Source organism: Sardina pilchardus, chromosome 12, assembly GCF_963854185.1.
Source record: "Sardina pilchardus chromosome 12, fSarPil1.1, whole genome shotgun sequence".
NCBI lineage: Eukaryota > Metazoa > Chordata > Actinopteri > Clupeiformes > Clupeidae > Sardina > Sardina pilchardus.
In genome coordinates, this window is record NC_085005.1 from 20794629 (window position 1) to 20811776 (window position 17148).

Sequence of the window (17148 nt, forward strand, 5' to 3'; positions counted from 1 at the left end):
CCTGTGATGTTCCACGTTCCCAGAGCCCAACTGAAGTCTATCTGAGGAAGAAAGTCTCCGAGTGGCTACGTCTGGTGCCTCCAAATAGCTTATTTTGGAATCGAAAAATGCTGAAAGGTGCATAAAAAGACGTGGCCGTGGACCCCGTTCGAAGGCCAACATTCCACTTCACACTCTCCTCTCCTTCCTTTGTGTATTCGTACTGGTCTACTTCCTTACGCCCCCTACCCCCGCCGCCGGCCGCCTCCGAAAAAAAAAAACGACCGGGCTGGTTGAAAAATATTTATAGTACATCTGCAAGACACGCTGTTCTTGTGTAGCCGTGGCCGTTTAGGATTATCCAGCGTGCGAGCCTTAAAAACTAATACCAGATTTATGCGGGGGGATTTCACCTTGTCCCGCAGTCGATTGAGGATGATTTATTGGAGGTATAACGTACGGCTGTGATGGATAGAGTAACTGAAGGACAACGTTAGCGGGCAGGTATCCAGAGCACACGGCTCACGGGGGAGCTATCACCTATCGTTCGGCGCTGGAGTGCTGCCTTGGCATCTTTACGAACGCGCGCGCGCGCGCGTGTGTGTGTGTGTGTGTGTGTCTCCGGCTCGGGAGGTCCCAGGTGTTCAACATGGCAGAGGATGAAATGCAGAAGGATAGTGGTGGGGAGAGTAAATCAGCCAGCAGATGCTCATACATATACTCTCCGCTTGAAAAAAACAAAAAGAAAAGGGAAAAAAAGAAAAAAACCGTCACTGTATGCTTTCTGAGAGGAAATAGTCTTTTTAGAAGAGAATGGATGGCCTGGAGACCCACACAAAACACTGCACTAAGTGAGTTACTCCTGGATGTCAACAGGCCTGTGGACCTTGGTGATTTGCACTCCCACTCATTGCATATGTATACACAGAGGTTGCTTTTGTCTGTCAAATGCCTAAAAAATTTAAAACCTATCGGCCTCTTTGGGAGTATGGATGTCCAGTCCTTTGGCCTTTTACTACAAACAACTGGCACAGGTTGCTAATGAATTTCCAGGCGAGGGGGGGGGGGGGGGGGGGGTTCATGCAATACCAAAACAGCTTAATATCCCTACTACGTCTGTGACAGAATTTTGCACAAAGAGGCGAATAGGATTGGAGAGGGGGGGAAAGGATTGAATGAAAATGGTTCTGAAAGTATAGGGTGGCGATATGGCCACTGAGGTTCTTTTTCGGATCTGGGAGTATTTCCCGTCTGGTTCGGTTCCATTGTGGACCGGGTCCAAACTCTGTGCACTCACTGACCCACGTACTGTATAGAGCTTTTCCGACCCAGGTTCTTACACGCGCATGAGGAGTCTCTCCCCTCCTGATTTCTCTATGCTATGTTTTCCACATGAATTTCAGGTAGGCTTAAGGTTGTTATCATAACAAGACCCCAATACTTCCTCAGAGATATATCACAGAAATAGGGAGACACATAGTTATTTATATACATTATGTTAAATGTACATTATAATGAATACAGGGCCCCAGGACCAAAGATGGAATCTACTGATAGCATATCATCTAACATCTACTGTATGTACAGATAATTTATATCTATTTTATTCTTCCATTGATAGATTCTTCAACTTTAGAATTTGCTGCTGAACTGGACTGAATTTGGCATGCTTTTCTGGGTGATCAGAACCGTTTCTTTCTTCCCTTAAGTGTTGAGCTTCATTCCGAATCGGATTCCTGTTTATGACAGCCAGTTGGATGTGGCGTCTGTGGAAGAGCGATTGACGAAATCCCAAGGGGAGCATCTATTTTATTGGAAATCGTCGTGCTTCGGGAATGATAAGTTTTGCGGTGAGCGTTATGACATACCATTGCAATTCTCAGAATTGGACCAAATTGCACATAGGCATTTGGACTGTGGCGTTGTCAAGACATCTCATACTGAAAGCATTGGGATCATCTCTGGGAGCACTCGATAGTAGGTAGCTGAACATGTCCCATTTCTGAGGGTGGTTTACATTTTATGTGCATGGGAACAAAATGAAACGATTTCCCCATTTGCTGAGCACAAAACAGTAATAAAACAAACAGGCAACATGAAGTTGAATATGCCTCATATGGTTAGAGCAATATGGGATGCCACATGTGCCATATTTAAATAAATAAATACAGTAGCATAACAATTCAAACCTCTTTTATGATGGTTATTAAGAGCTTAATAAGAAGTGGTTAAACCATAAGCTCATTATCTATAATTGGGTGTGTTATTATGAAGATGTGCCTTCTGGGTGTTTGGTCTGATCTGTTAAGCACTTTTTTTTTCTTTTCTTTTTTTTCCCTGCAGCACCGTTACTTCATTGCAGACAGAACATAAAGTTCAACCCAGAACATTTTCCGCCAAATGCTGTTTTTTATGGCAGTGACATTTAGCAGTAAAATACATTGCATTGCCTTATTCCATTCTAGGTCTGTGTGTGTGTGTGTGTGTGTGTACTTGTGTGTGTACTTGTGTGTACTTGTGTGTGTGTGTGTGTGTGTGTGTGTGTGTGTGTGTTTGTGTGTGTGTGTGTGTGTGTGTGTGTGTGTGTGTGTGTGTGTGTGTGTGTGTGTGTGTGTGTGTGTGTCTGCGTTTAAAAAAAGATTCTCCTGAGGGCATTTGTATTTGCCGGCTCACCTGAAATAGCTACCGTTCAGGGCAAGACTGCCAGCACCGGAGAGGCCAATCAATTATGTCAAGCTCTGAGTTTATGGTCAAGGTGGCAGCGAGGGCTAGCATACCCACATGGGCCCCCTCTCTCTCTGGCACTGTACACAACCAACGCCCTCACACACACACACACACGCACACACACACACACACACACACACACACACACACACACAGACCACCTCACCTCAGCCCACCCATCGTCACCCCCCCCCCCCCCCCCCCCCCCCCACACACACACACTCTTAGGGAGCGAGATGTGAGAGGTCTGTGTGTGACAGATCGTCTTGGAAACAGAAAGTTGTCAGGTACAGCGTCAATAAATTAAAAATAGGTAGCTAGGTCGGTAGAAACAGTCGCTGTTGGAAGGAACCGTTGCCTGAGAGTCTATAATTGCAGGCTATAATTGGGTAGACCAGTGGATGGATGGGTGGTTGGTTGATGGATACACAGATAGATAGATTTCTTCAGATTTCTTCAATTTACACAAGAAAAACATATTTCTCTCAAAATGTGTTAAAAAAACTGTTAGTGAGCACTTCATCTTCACCAAGATAATCCATCCTCCCTACACATGTGATGTGACACATCAAAGGATGTTGATTGAAAAGCATGTTTATACTGTACTGTAGATGCCCTCTGGACTGGTCACAATAAAAGGCCTTATGCAGTTTTATCACAGCATAATGCCATTGATACCATAAGACCTGAAAGAGTGCAGAAATGCCAAGCTGACTAGAGGACTATCCAACTGAGCTGTTACCCATGACCTCAGCATTAAGGTGAAGTACAGATCTGAACAAATTTGTGAACAAATAAGTATGTTCTCTGGATGGAGAAAGCTTTGCTACAACTCAAGAAATGGGCGCAAAATGTGTGTCTTGCGTTTGTATTTTTTGTTCAATATTGATTTGATAAAAATTAGATTATATACACTGATGATAATTTGATACAATTTATAGAGTCAAATTTATGAGGGATTAATGTGACTAGCTCGGACATGTTTGATGTGGAGAATGTGCAGCTGTTGTTTTTTTTTTTGCCATGGAATACACAGCCAGAAGTAATGTATTTTTCATTTTGCATAGGATTTATTTATTTATAATTTCTTTCTTCTTGTAGCAACACAATTGCTGTTGTTTTCAAAAAGCACATGCTGTTTTTTTATGATCAAAAGCAAAGCTTTAGAAAACAATAAGCACTCAGAAACAGCATCAACATGTATTTCTTTGCTTTTAAGTTTATGATTGAGACAATTTTGTTGAAATATCATTTTCAATATATTCATATTTTTTTTAACCCAATAAGGACTGGACTGTTTTTCATTTTGAGTCTCACAAAACAGTCCATAAGGGTTTGGTTCTCATACCAGTGAATTGACAAATGATATTTGTGTGAGAGTCTCATTCCTTTACTGCTGTTTACAACATATTAAACAGGAGGACAAAAGACTAAAAAGCCTTCAGATATAGTATTTGTCACAACAAAATGTCTGCTTTTCCCATTTCCCTAAACGCTCTTTCTTTGAAGTGCATTTGGTCTCTGTAAGGATGTCTGAGGCCTGTAAACGGTTCTGCGACATTTAATGGAGAAACTGGGACAATTTTAATGCGTTTCACTCAGAGAACTCTCATTAAACCTTTTCACAAGCATTTTTGTGATTACTGTTACCCAAAAAAAATGAAAAAGAAAAAAGAAACCGAACACAACAACAACAAAAAAAGTCATTACCGAAATGAGCTTCGAACAGACCAAGGGAAAAAGGAGCTGACACGATTTTGAACAAGCAAATCCACAAACAACTCTCGTGGCATGAAAGTCTGTGAATTTAAAGTTGTGTCTTTTTGAAGTCGCATGTCCATGTTGGGGGAAAAAAAAAATTGTCAAACGCAACACATTCCTGGCATGGAAGCCATGATAATGAGGTGCCAGACTACAGCTTTGGATGGCTGTGGTTTCCACGGTGAAATGAGTGTGCGCAGTCTACCCTAACTTAAGCATCACGGCTCGCAAATCACTGAGCGAGGAGTAACGTATATTGTCAGAATCACCACACAAACACCCTGTCTCTCTCTCTCTCACTCTTTCTCTCTCTCTGTCTGTCTCAAACACACACACACTCACCACACACACATCACACACACACGCTATGAAGTCAACATACTGTAGTGTGTGTACCCCCCATTTTAGCAAATAAACAGATTCACATGGTGGAATCACTAAATATTTACAAACATCATCATCAGCCTAATTATTTCTTCCTATTTACCCATTTCTGTCCTGGATTGAAACAAAGAAAGAAAAACACTGACAGCGGTCAACAACAGGAGTATAAAAGTTAAGAAATAGAACTGCAGGAACGCCGGATTGTCTATGGAATATCACCGTGACGACGCAAAGATGAAGGGGCGGCTACACTATGGCCTCTGGGTGAGTGTCATCGCTTTTGATGTCACGGACCCCTATTGTCCTCTAACTTCATGTGTGCCGCCCTTTGTGTTGATGTCACAAACAACTCTATGAACTCAGTGAAGAGTCACTTATTTGACTATCCCCCTGAGATCCCATCACACAAACGCAAACTCCCTTTCTGTTTAAAAAAAAAAAATGGCTGTCACCAACGTGTACTTTTCTTTGTTGTCCTTTGGGAGCGTCCGATATATGATTTCTTTTGTATGTCATTTTTTTGTTCACGTGTGTGTGGGGGCGAGTGCAGTATGGAAGTGCGGTGGCAGTGTGGCCATTGTGTCCGTGTCCGTATCTTTTTTTGTCTCCGAGGTGCCATTGTCTGCGAACACAATTCCTGGCCTGCTTGGAAGTGCGGAGTGTGTCTGAACTCGGAGGGCCCTGAAAAGGGCCGGACCAAAGATGGAGGAGAGGTGACAAGATAAGGCAGATGAACAATGCACGGGCCGCGGCAGATGGGCCATGTTTGATCGCACCGCCACCACGCTTTCTCTCTCTTTCCCCCTCTCTCTCGCTCTCTCTCTCTCTCTCTCTCTCTCGCTCTCTCTCTCTCTTGTGTCACATTCGCCCAGTAGCTCAGAGGTGCAAGGCGATCCCTTACTCCCTCCCTCCCTCCCCCGCCTTTTCTTTTTTGTTTGACTCCTCCGCTACCCTCCTTTTCTTTCTAGTCTTAATCTGCTCCCCGTGCCTTGTCACCGAGACGATCGAGTTTCGAAGAAAAAACGGCGACCTGCGTGGGCGACCCATGGACCCTGAGCGGCGTGAGTGACTCCTCTCCCTGGGCCTGCCAGGTATCCGCCTCAGGTGAGAACTCGCCCACGCCCCCACCCCGTAACGTTTTTCGGCTCGAGGATGCGTGGGCAGGGTAATCTGAGCGTTCCGCTCGAGCATTGCCGTGGTGTATCATCGCCGAACGCCGAACGTCTTCCCTCACACACCTGTGCGAGCTGCTCCTTCTGCTGTTGCCGCTGTCGTTTCTCAATTCTGATTGGCCCAGGCGTTTTAGTGCATCCGGCCACTGACACAGGCAGAGTTTCATGTGCCTCTGCTCCATGACTAAGTGCATTAATCAAATTGCCAGTTTGCGTTTGTCACGCTAGATGTTTGGGGCTTGGCCTCTCTCCGAGATCAAAGGACTGCCGCATGCTGGATCGTTCTCTACCTGAAACCATATGCCGAATACCTGTGACTGAATCCAACGCTGAACAACACCTACATGACTCAGGTGCGGTGTCAACACAAGCGAAATGATTAAAGAAATGCAAAACGATTAAAGAAATGCCAAGTTCAACAACACAGACTTTTCGATACCTTACGTTTTGAATGTTAGTCGCTGGTGTCTAAACACTCATTGTCTCGTTTTTTGAGTGTGTTTACTTTGTAACCAAGTTAGCAGAGCAGACGTGTTGCTGTAGGCTCCTCAACCCCCTACAAGTGCTGATGTTTTACACAAGCACAAATTATGCCATGGGATGACATTTGAAATGATATGCTTCCGTGTTGGGTGCAGCTTGGGCTAATGTGTAAAAACAAGGATGTGTTTCCTGTCAAAACTCCACACTGATATCTTAATTGGTGCTGTGCGAGGCACTGTAATTGAATAAGCACATTATAAGCTCCCAAAGTGGATAATAGCTCCACATTGTCTAAAAGGCTTTCTCAGCCCCAGCCACCGGCCGTCCTAATTATTGTGGCATAATTCATCTCTGCCCTGCAAAACATTTCCACGCTTCTCTCTGGGTGGCTCAGTCAATTTTTTACAACAATTCCGTGATGTCTCTGAAAACATCCATTTATTTATTTTATTTATTTATTTAAACCGTTTAGCTAATTGCAAAAACTTTAATTTAAGGTGTAGGCTATGTCTCAGCCCAGAATAGGTACCTGAGTAAATGTATTTCTAATTTCACAACGCGTGTTATAGAGAAGCATTCCAGTGAGATTACAGGCATTGGTAGCTGTATTACACAGATTACAGGCATTGGTAGATATATTGCCTGATTATGAGGCCATGTATAGCAGCCCATACAAAGCCTTAAATAATGATACAGCAAAGGAAAGAAAATAGGAGTTTAATAGGTGCCCTTGGAGCTATTACCGTAATGCCTTAATTGGAACTCTGGCATTGAGAAAGCCACAAGGACGAGAGCCAAAGATCTCCTCGGAGGAATGTTCACAATTCACGTTTTTTCGCCGCTGCAAAACGATCCTGCATTTTTACAAACACGCGTCTCACCTCTGAGGCCTCTTTTTTTTTTTAGCATTTTGTCCCAGGGGTGCTAAGTCCGCTACCGCAAATGTCACGACGACAAGAGTTAAATGTTGCTTGAGTCTCCAGTCCCCATTACCCTCTGTGAGACCCATCAGCGCTGTGCCACTGACGAGCCGAGTTGGGGTGCTCAGAACAATCCTGGCATTCTTTACAACCTCAAAATATTTACTGCCACAAGCAAAGCGCCACACACACGGGCCTAACTCTACACACACTGTGTGATCTCTGATTCAATTGTTAGGGCACCATTGGCTTTGCAGCAATGTATGTATGGCGGTCTAATTCAACATTAAAATGTTATGTGTATGTAATGTAAAAACATTTGTATGCATATTTCTTTTTCTTTTCTTTCTTTTCTTTTTTTTTTTTTACAAAATCTAACAATCTGCATTCAAGTGTGAGCTTGTCAGAACAGAAAATGGATTTGATTTCGAAGCACAGCACAGCACATCTGCACGAGACTGAAAATGTACTGTATAGGTTTTAGATCTATCAATGCAAAGTAGGAGCAGCGACTGAGGCCTTGATACATTTTCCACTGTGCTCTTTGGCCAGAACATTTATTGATGATAGAGGGGTGTCCTAGCTTTTCCTCCCTTGTGTCGGAGAGAAGAGAGCACTGGGTTTAAAGACACCCTCAGAAAGTTAAACGTTCTTGAAGCGGAGGAGTAGACTTCTGCAATAGAAGCTGCCCGATCCACAGAAAACATGGCTTGGGTTTCCCATAAAATGCTTTGGAATTAAAAAGAAAAAAAAAAAGGTTTCAGCGCCGTCTCGATGATTTCTCACATGATCTAACTTGCCTTAATCGTTTTGCTTTTCATTGTGACCCACATATTTTATTGTCCCTCCTTCTCAATTCTACCAAATGATAATTACTACTATTGCTTAATTGCCAATACCGTTCACACCAAAGTGTGCCCTGCAGGAATAGGGAGTGTGTGTGTGTGTGTGTGTGTGTGTGTGTGTGTGTGTGAATGCCACACATGTTCAGAATTAGTCTACTCCCACATGCCAATAAAAAAATGTTTTTGGGGTAATTAAATCCAAATCCTTTCTCGCCGAAAAGCCTGAATGAAATTTAATGCGAGTGTGTGTGCATGTGAGCATATAAATATATGGAGAACTTGATTCCAAATTTCTCACATTGTCATTTGCATAATAAAAGAGTGATGTGAGAAATATTTTCATCAATGTGTGAGAGAGCAGCAGTTCAATAATGACGTTAAGTAAACTCTTGAACTCCAACTTCTTTGATTTTCCAAAAAGAAACGTTTTGACCATCAGTACGGCAACGCAAACTAGCCATGTTGACCAGCACAGCACTGCAATTACAGCACGGTAGTCATAGTTCCCAAAAGGCGCTTTAAATCAGTCCATTAGAATGTCTCCTTTCGGACTACAACCCTGTAGAACTCCTACATCACTCGGCAGCTACTGACACAACCCCCTTCCTCCTCCTACTCCTCCTCCTCCTCCTCCTCCTCTTCCTCCCCCCTGCTTCTTCACTGACACAAAGCATTAGCAAATAACTCTCGTGTTGCCCCTTGTACACCTACAAGCAACGTCAGACGTCGGCACGGGAAGCCAGGGTGTTAGTCCAGGCCTCACCGCTGATTAGCCCAGGTCAAAGCCCTTGGGTCTGAACACATCTGCTTACAGTTCTCCTCTTCCATCTCCACCCCCCTCCACCGCCCCATTCGCACTCACATCTTGTACCCAGGGAGCGTGCTCTTTTTCTGGGGGAGATGGGCGCAGGCGAGGGGGGTGGGGGTGGAGGTGGTCTGGGCCGTGGTCCTCTCCCAGGGCCCAGAGAGGCAGACGAGGGGAGGCCAGAGGTTAACTTGGTAATAAGGGGAGCGCTGATTGCTGGAAGTGCTTCTCTCTCGCTCGTCGAGGTCTCCCGAGCACCGAAAACCGCCGGGCCAGTTTTGAGGGGGGAGGAAGCACAGCTGTGTTTGGACAGCGGACGCGTCGACTTATTTAAATCCAATTTTCAAATGTCTACGCACACACACACACACACACACGGTCCTTGTGTCTAGCCGTAAGCCTGGAAGTCAGGTGGAATCATTTCAGCTGATTGTCATTCGGCTTCCACCAGTGATGTTTACAGCAGTTCTTAAACTAAATTGACTTGCATAAAGAGATGTGCTGTTTGCATAAAATGTATTTTATGAGTTGTATGAATTATAAATAAGTATTGTGTCAAACTCTCATTGTGTAAAAAACTACTGAATTATCCATCTTTCTGCATCTCTATCTTCTCACCCATCTTTCCTATTACAAAGGAAAATACTGTAAGAAATAAATGTCAGTTGCTAATAGTGTAGTGATTCTAATCATTCTCTCTAATTCATCTATGATGACTGACAGGAATAAGACTTCTCTACTTACAATGTCAATGAAAAGCCTTCAGCTGACAACCAGACAAAAATGACACATCAGTCTCAACTACCATATGCATTTCCAATTTCCCTGAAGTATATTTTTTCTTCTGACACCTCTCTCTGTATCAAAATACATTTGTACTTCAATTGTAGCTGCATCAGTTTGTTATCCTTGTCTTCTTGTCATCACTTAACTAGTTTGATATCCAGTTTGGCAGCAAAGTCTTATAAACTACCCTCTTTCACAACAATCTGACCAGAAACCTCTTCCCAACCTTAGTCCTATTAATAGTGACCATCACACAGTCCCCTGTTTGATTCTGTTATCAGGAGTTTATAATGTCCACTTCTCCATTTGAGATTGTGGTTGCTATCAGCACTTATCCAGCTCAGTGTCTTTCTGCCTGATAAGTCGCTGTCGTGACCCCACAAATCTAGCTGAGACTTGTCTAAACATGCGCTCCACGGCGGGGATGTTTGCAAACACAAGCACGAGGTAAACACAAGTGTTTCCGGAGACAGAGAGCGAGCGAGAGAAACAGTGAGAGCGAGAGAGAGAGAGAGAGAAAGAGAGAGAGAGCAAAAATTGAGGAAAGTAAAAAAGAAAACAACCCAAATAGATTGCCTCAGTTACCCCTCATTTCTGTTGTACTCCACACTTAAAGGCAGCTGGGGATTTAAAAAAAAATGCCACAACCTCGACAGAGTGACCATTAGTGACCTAACGGGGCCCAAACCCACAGATCATCAGAGAGAACCATCTCCCCCCCCCGCCTCCCCCCTATAGTCTTGGCCTCTGCAGGACACTTACCCCAGAAGAAGTTCTGTTGACATGGTGTCACCGAGCTGAAAAGACTGTTGGATGCCATGGTCGCCACTTTTGGTCGCTGGTCGTGGAACGCGTGCGACTTTTCGCTTCCTGTGCGGTCTCGGCGGTGACCGTGGACGAGTCCTAGCCGTGGTGGCGCGCGGACCATACCAGGGGAAGCGCGGAAGAGGCAAAAAGCATCCACAAGAAATGCGTTGTTCGTATCAACTATTTGTGCATGACCGCAAAGTAATGACCAGGTCTGTGGGTTTTTTTTCTTTTTTTTTTCGGTTTGTTTTCTCTCTTTTTTTTTAAACAGAAAAAAAGTGCTGGAAAAAATGAAGAAGAAAAAAAGAAGCAATGTCTTCTCAGCTGGACTGGACGGATGGAGGGATGAATAGATGGATGGATGGATGGATGGATGGATGGATGAATGGATGGATGGTGGGAGCTGAACCCACTGAGGTGCTGGTGAGTGTGGTCGAAGCCCGCGCCGCTTACTGGTTGCCGCTGCTCTTTAAGTCTCACAGTGTGACCTCCGAGAATTAACCGTTGGTGTGCCAGGCAGTCGGGGCAAGTCAGTCTGTCAGTCAGGGCAGGCAGGCAGGCAGGCGAAGACGAAGAAGGCACCCAGAGCTGTGGCCCTTGGCGTTGGTCTGTGGTTGCTCTGTGGAGGTGAGCGCACGAAAACACAGACACACACACACATGCACACACACACATACACACACACACACAGCACAGCACAGCACAGAGTCCCGATAGGCAGCAGCTTTTAAAAATCTCCGTTTCCCTCGCCTCCACGGCTCGTCATCAGAAGAGAGGCAGGGTCACAGGCTTGTGATGTCACCAGATCGCAGGGAAGAAGTGGGGGGGAAAAAACAGAAACGTTCAGAAAAAAAGAGAAAGAAAAAAAAGTTTTTGAGTGGACCAGATCGCACTGTGAGGATTCTTTTCTCTGTCTCCCTTTCCCTCTCTCTCTCCCTCTCTCTCTCTGACTCACTCTCTCTCTCACTCTGACAGTCTTCTCCCTCCTTCTCTCTCTCTCTCTCTCCCTCTCTCACACTCTGACAGTATCCCTCCTTCTCTCTCTCACTCTCTCTCTCTCTCTCACTCTCACACTCTGACAGTATCCCTCCTTCTCTCTCTCTCTCTCTCCTACTTTGACAGGCTTCCTCCTTCTCTCCCTCCCACTGTTTTCCTCCATGTGGAGCCGCGTGGTTCGCCTGTGCTTCCTGGCACTTAGGGGAGGGGCCAGATGATGGAGCCACTTAACTCCCCTGAGTCACCATGCCTCTGAGAGACTAGAGAGGAGAGAGGGGTGGAGGGTGGAGTGTAGGGACGCTGGTGGTGGTGGTGGTGGTGGTGGTGGTGGTGGGGGTTGATGGAGTGTTAACCAGCCTTAGCCACGTTCAGCATATGGAGAGCAGCAGCACACTATTATATTATTTTCCCTTTCTTTCGTTCTCTCTTTCTTCCTTCTGTTTCTGTCCCCCTCCTCCCCTTTTCCCTTCTCACTGCTGCGTTCTCTCTTTAGAACTCTTCTCTCTCTCCTCTCTGTCTCTCTCTCTCGCGCTCTCTCTCTGTCTCTCTCTTGCTCTGTTTATCTTTTTCAGGTCATCATCCGATAGAGCACTCCTGTTAGTGTTGGTTTGTGACAGTGGAGGTTTTAAAACATGAGCTGTTAGTCTCTCTTCTCTCTTTCTCTCTTTTTACATTTATTCATTAAGCAGAAGACTTACAGCACACTTGCACACACACACACACACACACACTCTTTCTCTCTCTCACACACACACACACACACACACATGTTCATACACAGTTGGGGCAGTCCCATGTGCGACAGTGCGACTGTGAGACTGAGAGTGTGTGTGTGTGTGTGTGTGTGTGTGTGTGTGTGTATGAGCGAGTGAGGGAGGGAGGAAGCTGACGCCCGCACTGGTGTGAGTGTGTTTCTGTGTGTGTCAGTCAGATCGCTCCCCCGGATGACTCGGCAACTCTCCTCTCTAATTGGCTCTCACCGTGGCGACAGGCGGGGGCGATTCCTGTAAGTGGCTGTAAATCTCGCCTACCTGTCCTCCCACCCCACCCCCTTGCTCCATCCATCCATCTATTACTCCACCTCTTGTTTTGTCTCCCTCCCTCACTCTCTCTTTCTCTCTCTCTCTCTATCAACCTCTGTCACGATTTCTTGAAGGTTCTCTATTTGCTTCAAATCTGTCAAATTACTATCTACCCCCCAACCCCCGTCTCTCTCTTTCATGAGTTCTCTTTTTGACGAGCCGCTATCATTCCCTCTATGACTCATCACGTTTTCACCAAAGAAACGTCTACTTGGCAGGGACTTGTGTAGCTTTAAGATCACAGGTTTTGTTTGAACAGATAAAGTATGCAGGCAACAAGAGACGTAATCTCAAGTCTGGCACTCTTGGAATTTTATTCCAGTGTGGCCTAATATAAGTCCTTTTTTTGAGTCTAGTTGGCGATGCTTAATTTCAAGTTCAATTAGTCTGTACCTATTATTTATACTGGCAACTGGCTTAAAGAAACATCTACAAATCTTTGGTGAGAAAACCAGAGGACCTTTTTAAATCTTTACTGAAAATACTATAACTCCATTGTTTCAGACATGCTTTCAATTTCACCCTTTGTTTTCATGTAATAACACACTAGTTGACACGAAATGAGCCTCATTTTCCATTTAATGAAAATCTGTCCGCAGTATATAAATCATGGTTGTAATTAACCCTGAACACAAATCGCATTTTATCCTCAGGGCCCGAACATGATTATAGTGCAGGACTGCCACATCACATCACATTGCACGCACACACACACACACACACACACACACACACACACACACACACACACACACACACACCACACCACACCACACTACAACACACACACACACACACACACACACACATGCCCATACACCTTGATGATTTTTGAGTTCAATTCTGGATCCTGTGTGTGTTTCTTTGTGTATATGTATGTGTGTGTGAGTGTGTGTGTGTGTTTTCATGCAATGCTCTGTTTTTTAATGAGCATCTGGGAAAAACATGAGCCATCGGAGCATGAAAACAGAATTTATGACATTCTGGGGGCTACAACAGTGCCACTGTATAGAGCAACGTTAGGACATGGTGATCAGGAGGTGCTCAAACATACAGATCTGAGATTCTCTCTATCTCCACACCAGTGCCTTTCCATAGCCCTTCAGTACCCTACACACCTCCACCCTCCACCCCTCAAACACACACGCGCACACACACACACACACACACACGCACACACACAGACGCACGCACGCATGCACGGACACACACGTTCGCCATTTTTGTCAAGTACAACATTTGCTTTGGCCGGGCACTTGGTAAATATTTGTCCGTAGTGAGAGCATGCCTCTCCAGCCCCAGAAAGCTTGAGTCCCCATAACACCGTTTATGTGGTGCTGATGTCAGTCTATAAATACTGGACATTTCAAACGGCCCCGGGCCCTAGATTTATTGACCATCTAAACTGCTGTAAATTGCTAATTAGCGCTAGCGCTTGTCAGCCTGGAGCCATGGAGCACGCTGGAAGTTCAACGTTTAGGGTCTAGTTACAGTGCGTGCTGACACTGGGAGAGAACGGCAGAACCGGTTCACTGAGTCTACAAGCTAATGTTGAGGATTACTGAATAATCTGGGGAAGGAAGGTTTTTGTTGGCGTGATGAGCTTGGAACTAGTATATTTGGTTGCTTTAAATGTGTATCTGTGTATTGTCTTTTTGTTAAGAATGAGGATCTAAATCACGCAGTGTCAACGGATTGCACTCAAAACTCTAGGCAACATCATAGACCACATACTATTATTTGTCCTGCTTGTGCTCCACAGCTTTGATGCTTGTGCAAACACGCAATTGGTCTCCAACAAGACGGCAACCATGTTTGGTAAGAATTTCTTCAGTCAAAGAAATCACATAGAGTTCACCTCCATCAAATCACTGACCCACTGAAGGTGGGGAAATTTAATACATGAGGTAATATTACCAAAAGGATGTTTATATCTACAATGAATTATTTGGTATGGTCTTGAAGGGTATAATTTGAGTGAAAGTAGATATTTTTCTCTGGTCGTCAAATAGTGAGTCTACATCTTCCAATGACCCAAGAGGGCTTTCTTGTGGTGTCTCCTCGGCTGTTTTTGGAGTTGCAGCTTTGAAGGAAAATAAAATCGGCCTTTGAGTAGTTCGAGGGGGGAAATGTTTAATATCGAATGGCACGCTTACAAGTTCAACACACATTAAAAATAACTTAGCAGCAAGATTAAATCAGATCTCAGAGAAATGGGCAAGTGTAGTCGTAATGCAATGACATTATTTTGTTAGGGAAGATATTTTGGTTTGGTGGCTGACCGCTGCAAACTCAAGTGATTTTCGTCTTCCTCTTCGTTTTTAATCAAGGACTCGGTCCAGAGCAAACATCGTTCTCTACCTACACTGCAGCTCAAAACACCAAAGCCCAAGGGGGCTTCAGCGATGGTTTCCAAATACCCCCCACCCCTCACACACACACACACACACACACACACTCAATCCCCCCCCCCCAAACCCTAGGGTTAATTAGTGGGTTTAGCGTGTGTGAGGGGGGTTTGTCCTCTCCATGTATATATATCCACACATACTGTATGCTTGGTGTGCAATCCTGTGCTTTAGCTGTCCTGCTTATGAAATATTTCTTCATATGTAGCCTATTTCTCTTCTGTTTTGCTCATGTTACAATTATTCGTCAATTTGCGCTGCTCCACTTCCAGGTGGCCTTGTCTTTGGTCTTGTTGCCTAGATCTTCTTGATTGTGGTCAACAAAGTCAAACTCTAGTTGTTAATATTCTGTTACAAATAAAGGTTTGAGTCTAGCTTTGATGATTGATATGTTATATAAGTCTCTTATCAGCTTGTAAGAGACATCGCCATTATTGACTATGTTGTCGTTGCGCCAGCAGTGGTCATGACGAACCGCTTGTTATGGTCAGCTGCTGGTTATGAGTCACAGAGTCTGTACTGTACAATCACATGATGCATAATAGCCACATGACTGCTTTTTTAAAGATTTTTTTTTTCGAAAACAGCACCGGCCAAATTCTGTTAGCATCGGCCGATAGCGCAGCCTAATATCGGTTGTAGTCACAGTGGTGGGATATGAAAGCAAAGATCCAGTAGATGACCTCACAGACAATCTCCCTATTATGGACCCCATTAGTGTGATTCTCCCAAAACTAAAGCACTACAGACTGGACGTCACGCACGAGCACATAACTCAGAAAACAAGCAAGTCGCAATAAAACTGAACTCGACAAAGTCTCGCTAACAATGCCGACAGACAAAAGGGGCTCTGTGTTCAAGGGGTTTGTCGGAGCCTCTCTCTCTCTCTCCTTCTCCTTGACCGGGCTAGTATGACAGCTCACTGGCACCGTCACATGATTTTACAAGGGGGACGGTCGACTCCTCTTTCACTCTCGAGTAACACAATGATACCATAATGTGAAGGAGGATCAAAACAGCCCTATTTTTTTTAATAACGTCGTGAAAAAGAGAGCTTTTTTGTCAAGGAGCTGGAGTGGTAACTTTAGAATGATGGATGAGGGTATGGATTTTGTATATTCTGGACCGATCTCCCGCTTTTGTGAGAAGACAATCGCTGCAGTCCTCTATTTCACCACTGAGTTTAATCAGATTGTTTGACAGTTTTGTCCCAGCTTAATTCAGATGTGTCTGGAATTATTAGGTGTGGTTACTTAACAAGAAGGTGTACAATTTATTATTAGGAAATTGTAGCCAAGGACTAATTATATGTCACATTCACACTGCTGTGGGTCGAGAAGGTTTAGGTGTGCCAAAGAAAGACAAGACACTTAACATGCTTGATTAAAAATGCTTGCCGACAAAAAGGTCAATTTGCATACAAGTCAGTTCCTTGGAAAGGTTGGTCCTTCAAATGTTTGCCAGCCTGAATGACTCATGTCTACTGAATGTGATACACCAACATGATATAACCGTTTAACCGTTAAGCGTTTCTTATGTGCTATGGTTTGTACTGTATATTAGACACTGTTGATTGAATTGACATTGTTACTTATTATTGCTATTCTCCTTAATATTACCAACTTTTAAATTGTTTACTGTTAAATGTAACTATTGTATTGTTGTTATTTGGATGTCGCTAAATTTGGACAAAAACATCTGCCAAATAACATAACCATAAAACTATACAACTGGAAACTATAATTATAAACTAAAATGAGATATACAGACCAATAAAAACAGTTCGCCAATTTCGCTTTAGAGAAAGAAATGTATGAAATGTCTTAATACGCAATACTGTATTGAATAAAATGGCATATCTGTTTAAATATCGATGCCTGATACAAGTGGCCTCTTTCAGTAGTGGCTCAAAATGACAAAAAAATATCTCATGATGTTGATTACCAGTGATTAAATGTTTGAGGTATGCACAATTTCATCAATCATCAACTAA

The 17148-nt window shown here is 44.1% G+C and overlaps 1 protein-coding gene across 1 annotated transcript in view; it reads right to left on the reverse strand.

The window, feature by feature from the left end:
* Positions 1-10969, reverse strand: part of LOC134098146 (runt-related transcription factor 2-like) — a 42165-nt gene extending 31196 nt beyond the window's left edge. The window contains exon 1 of the mRNA XM_062551118.1: positions 10625-10969. Coding sequence (XP_062407102.1) covers positions 10625-10790 — 166 coding nt within the window. The 5' untranslated portion in view covers positions 10791-10969. The remainder of the gene's footprint in view (positions 1-10624) is intronic.
* Positions 10970-17148: the final 6179 nt, after the last annotated feature.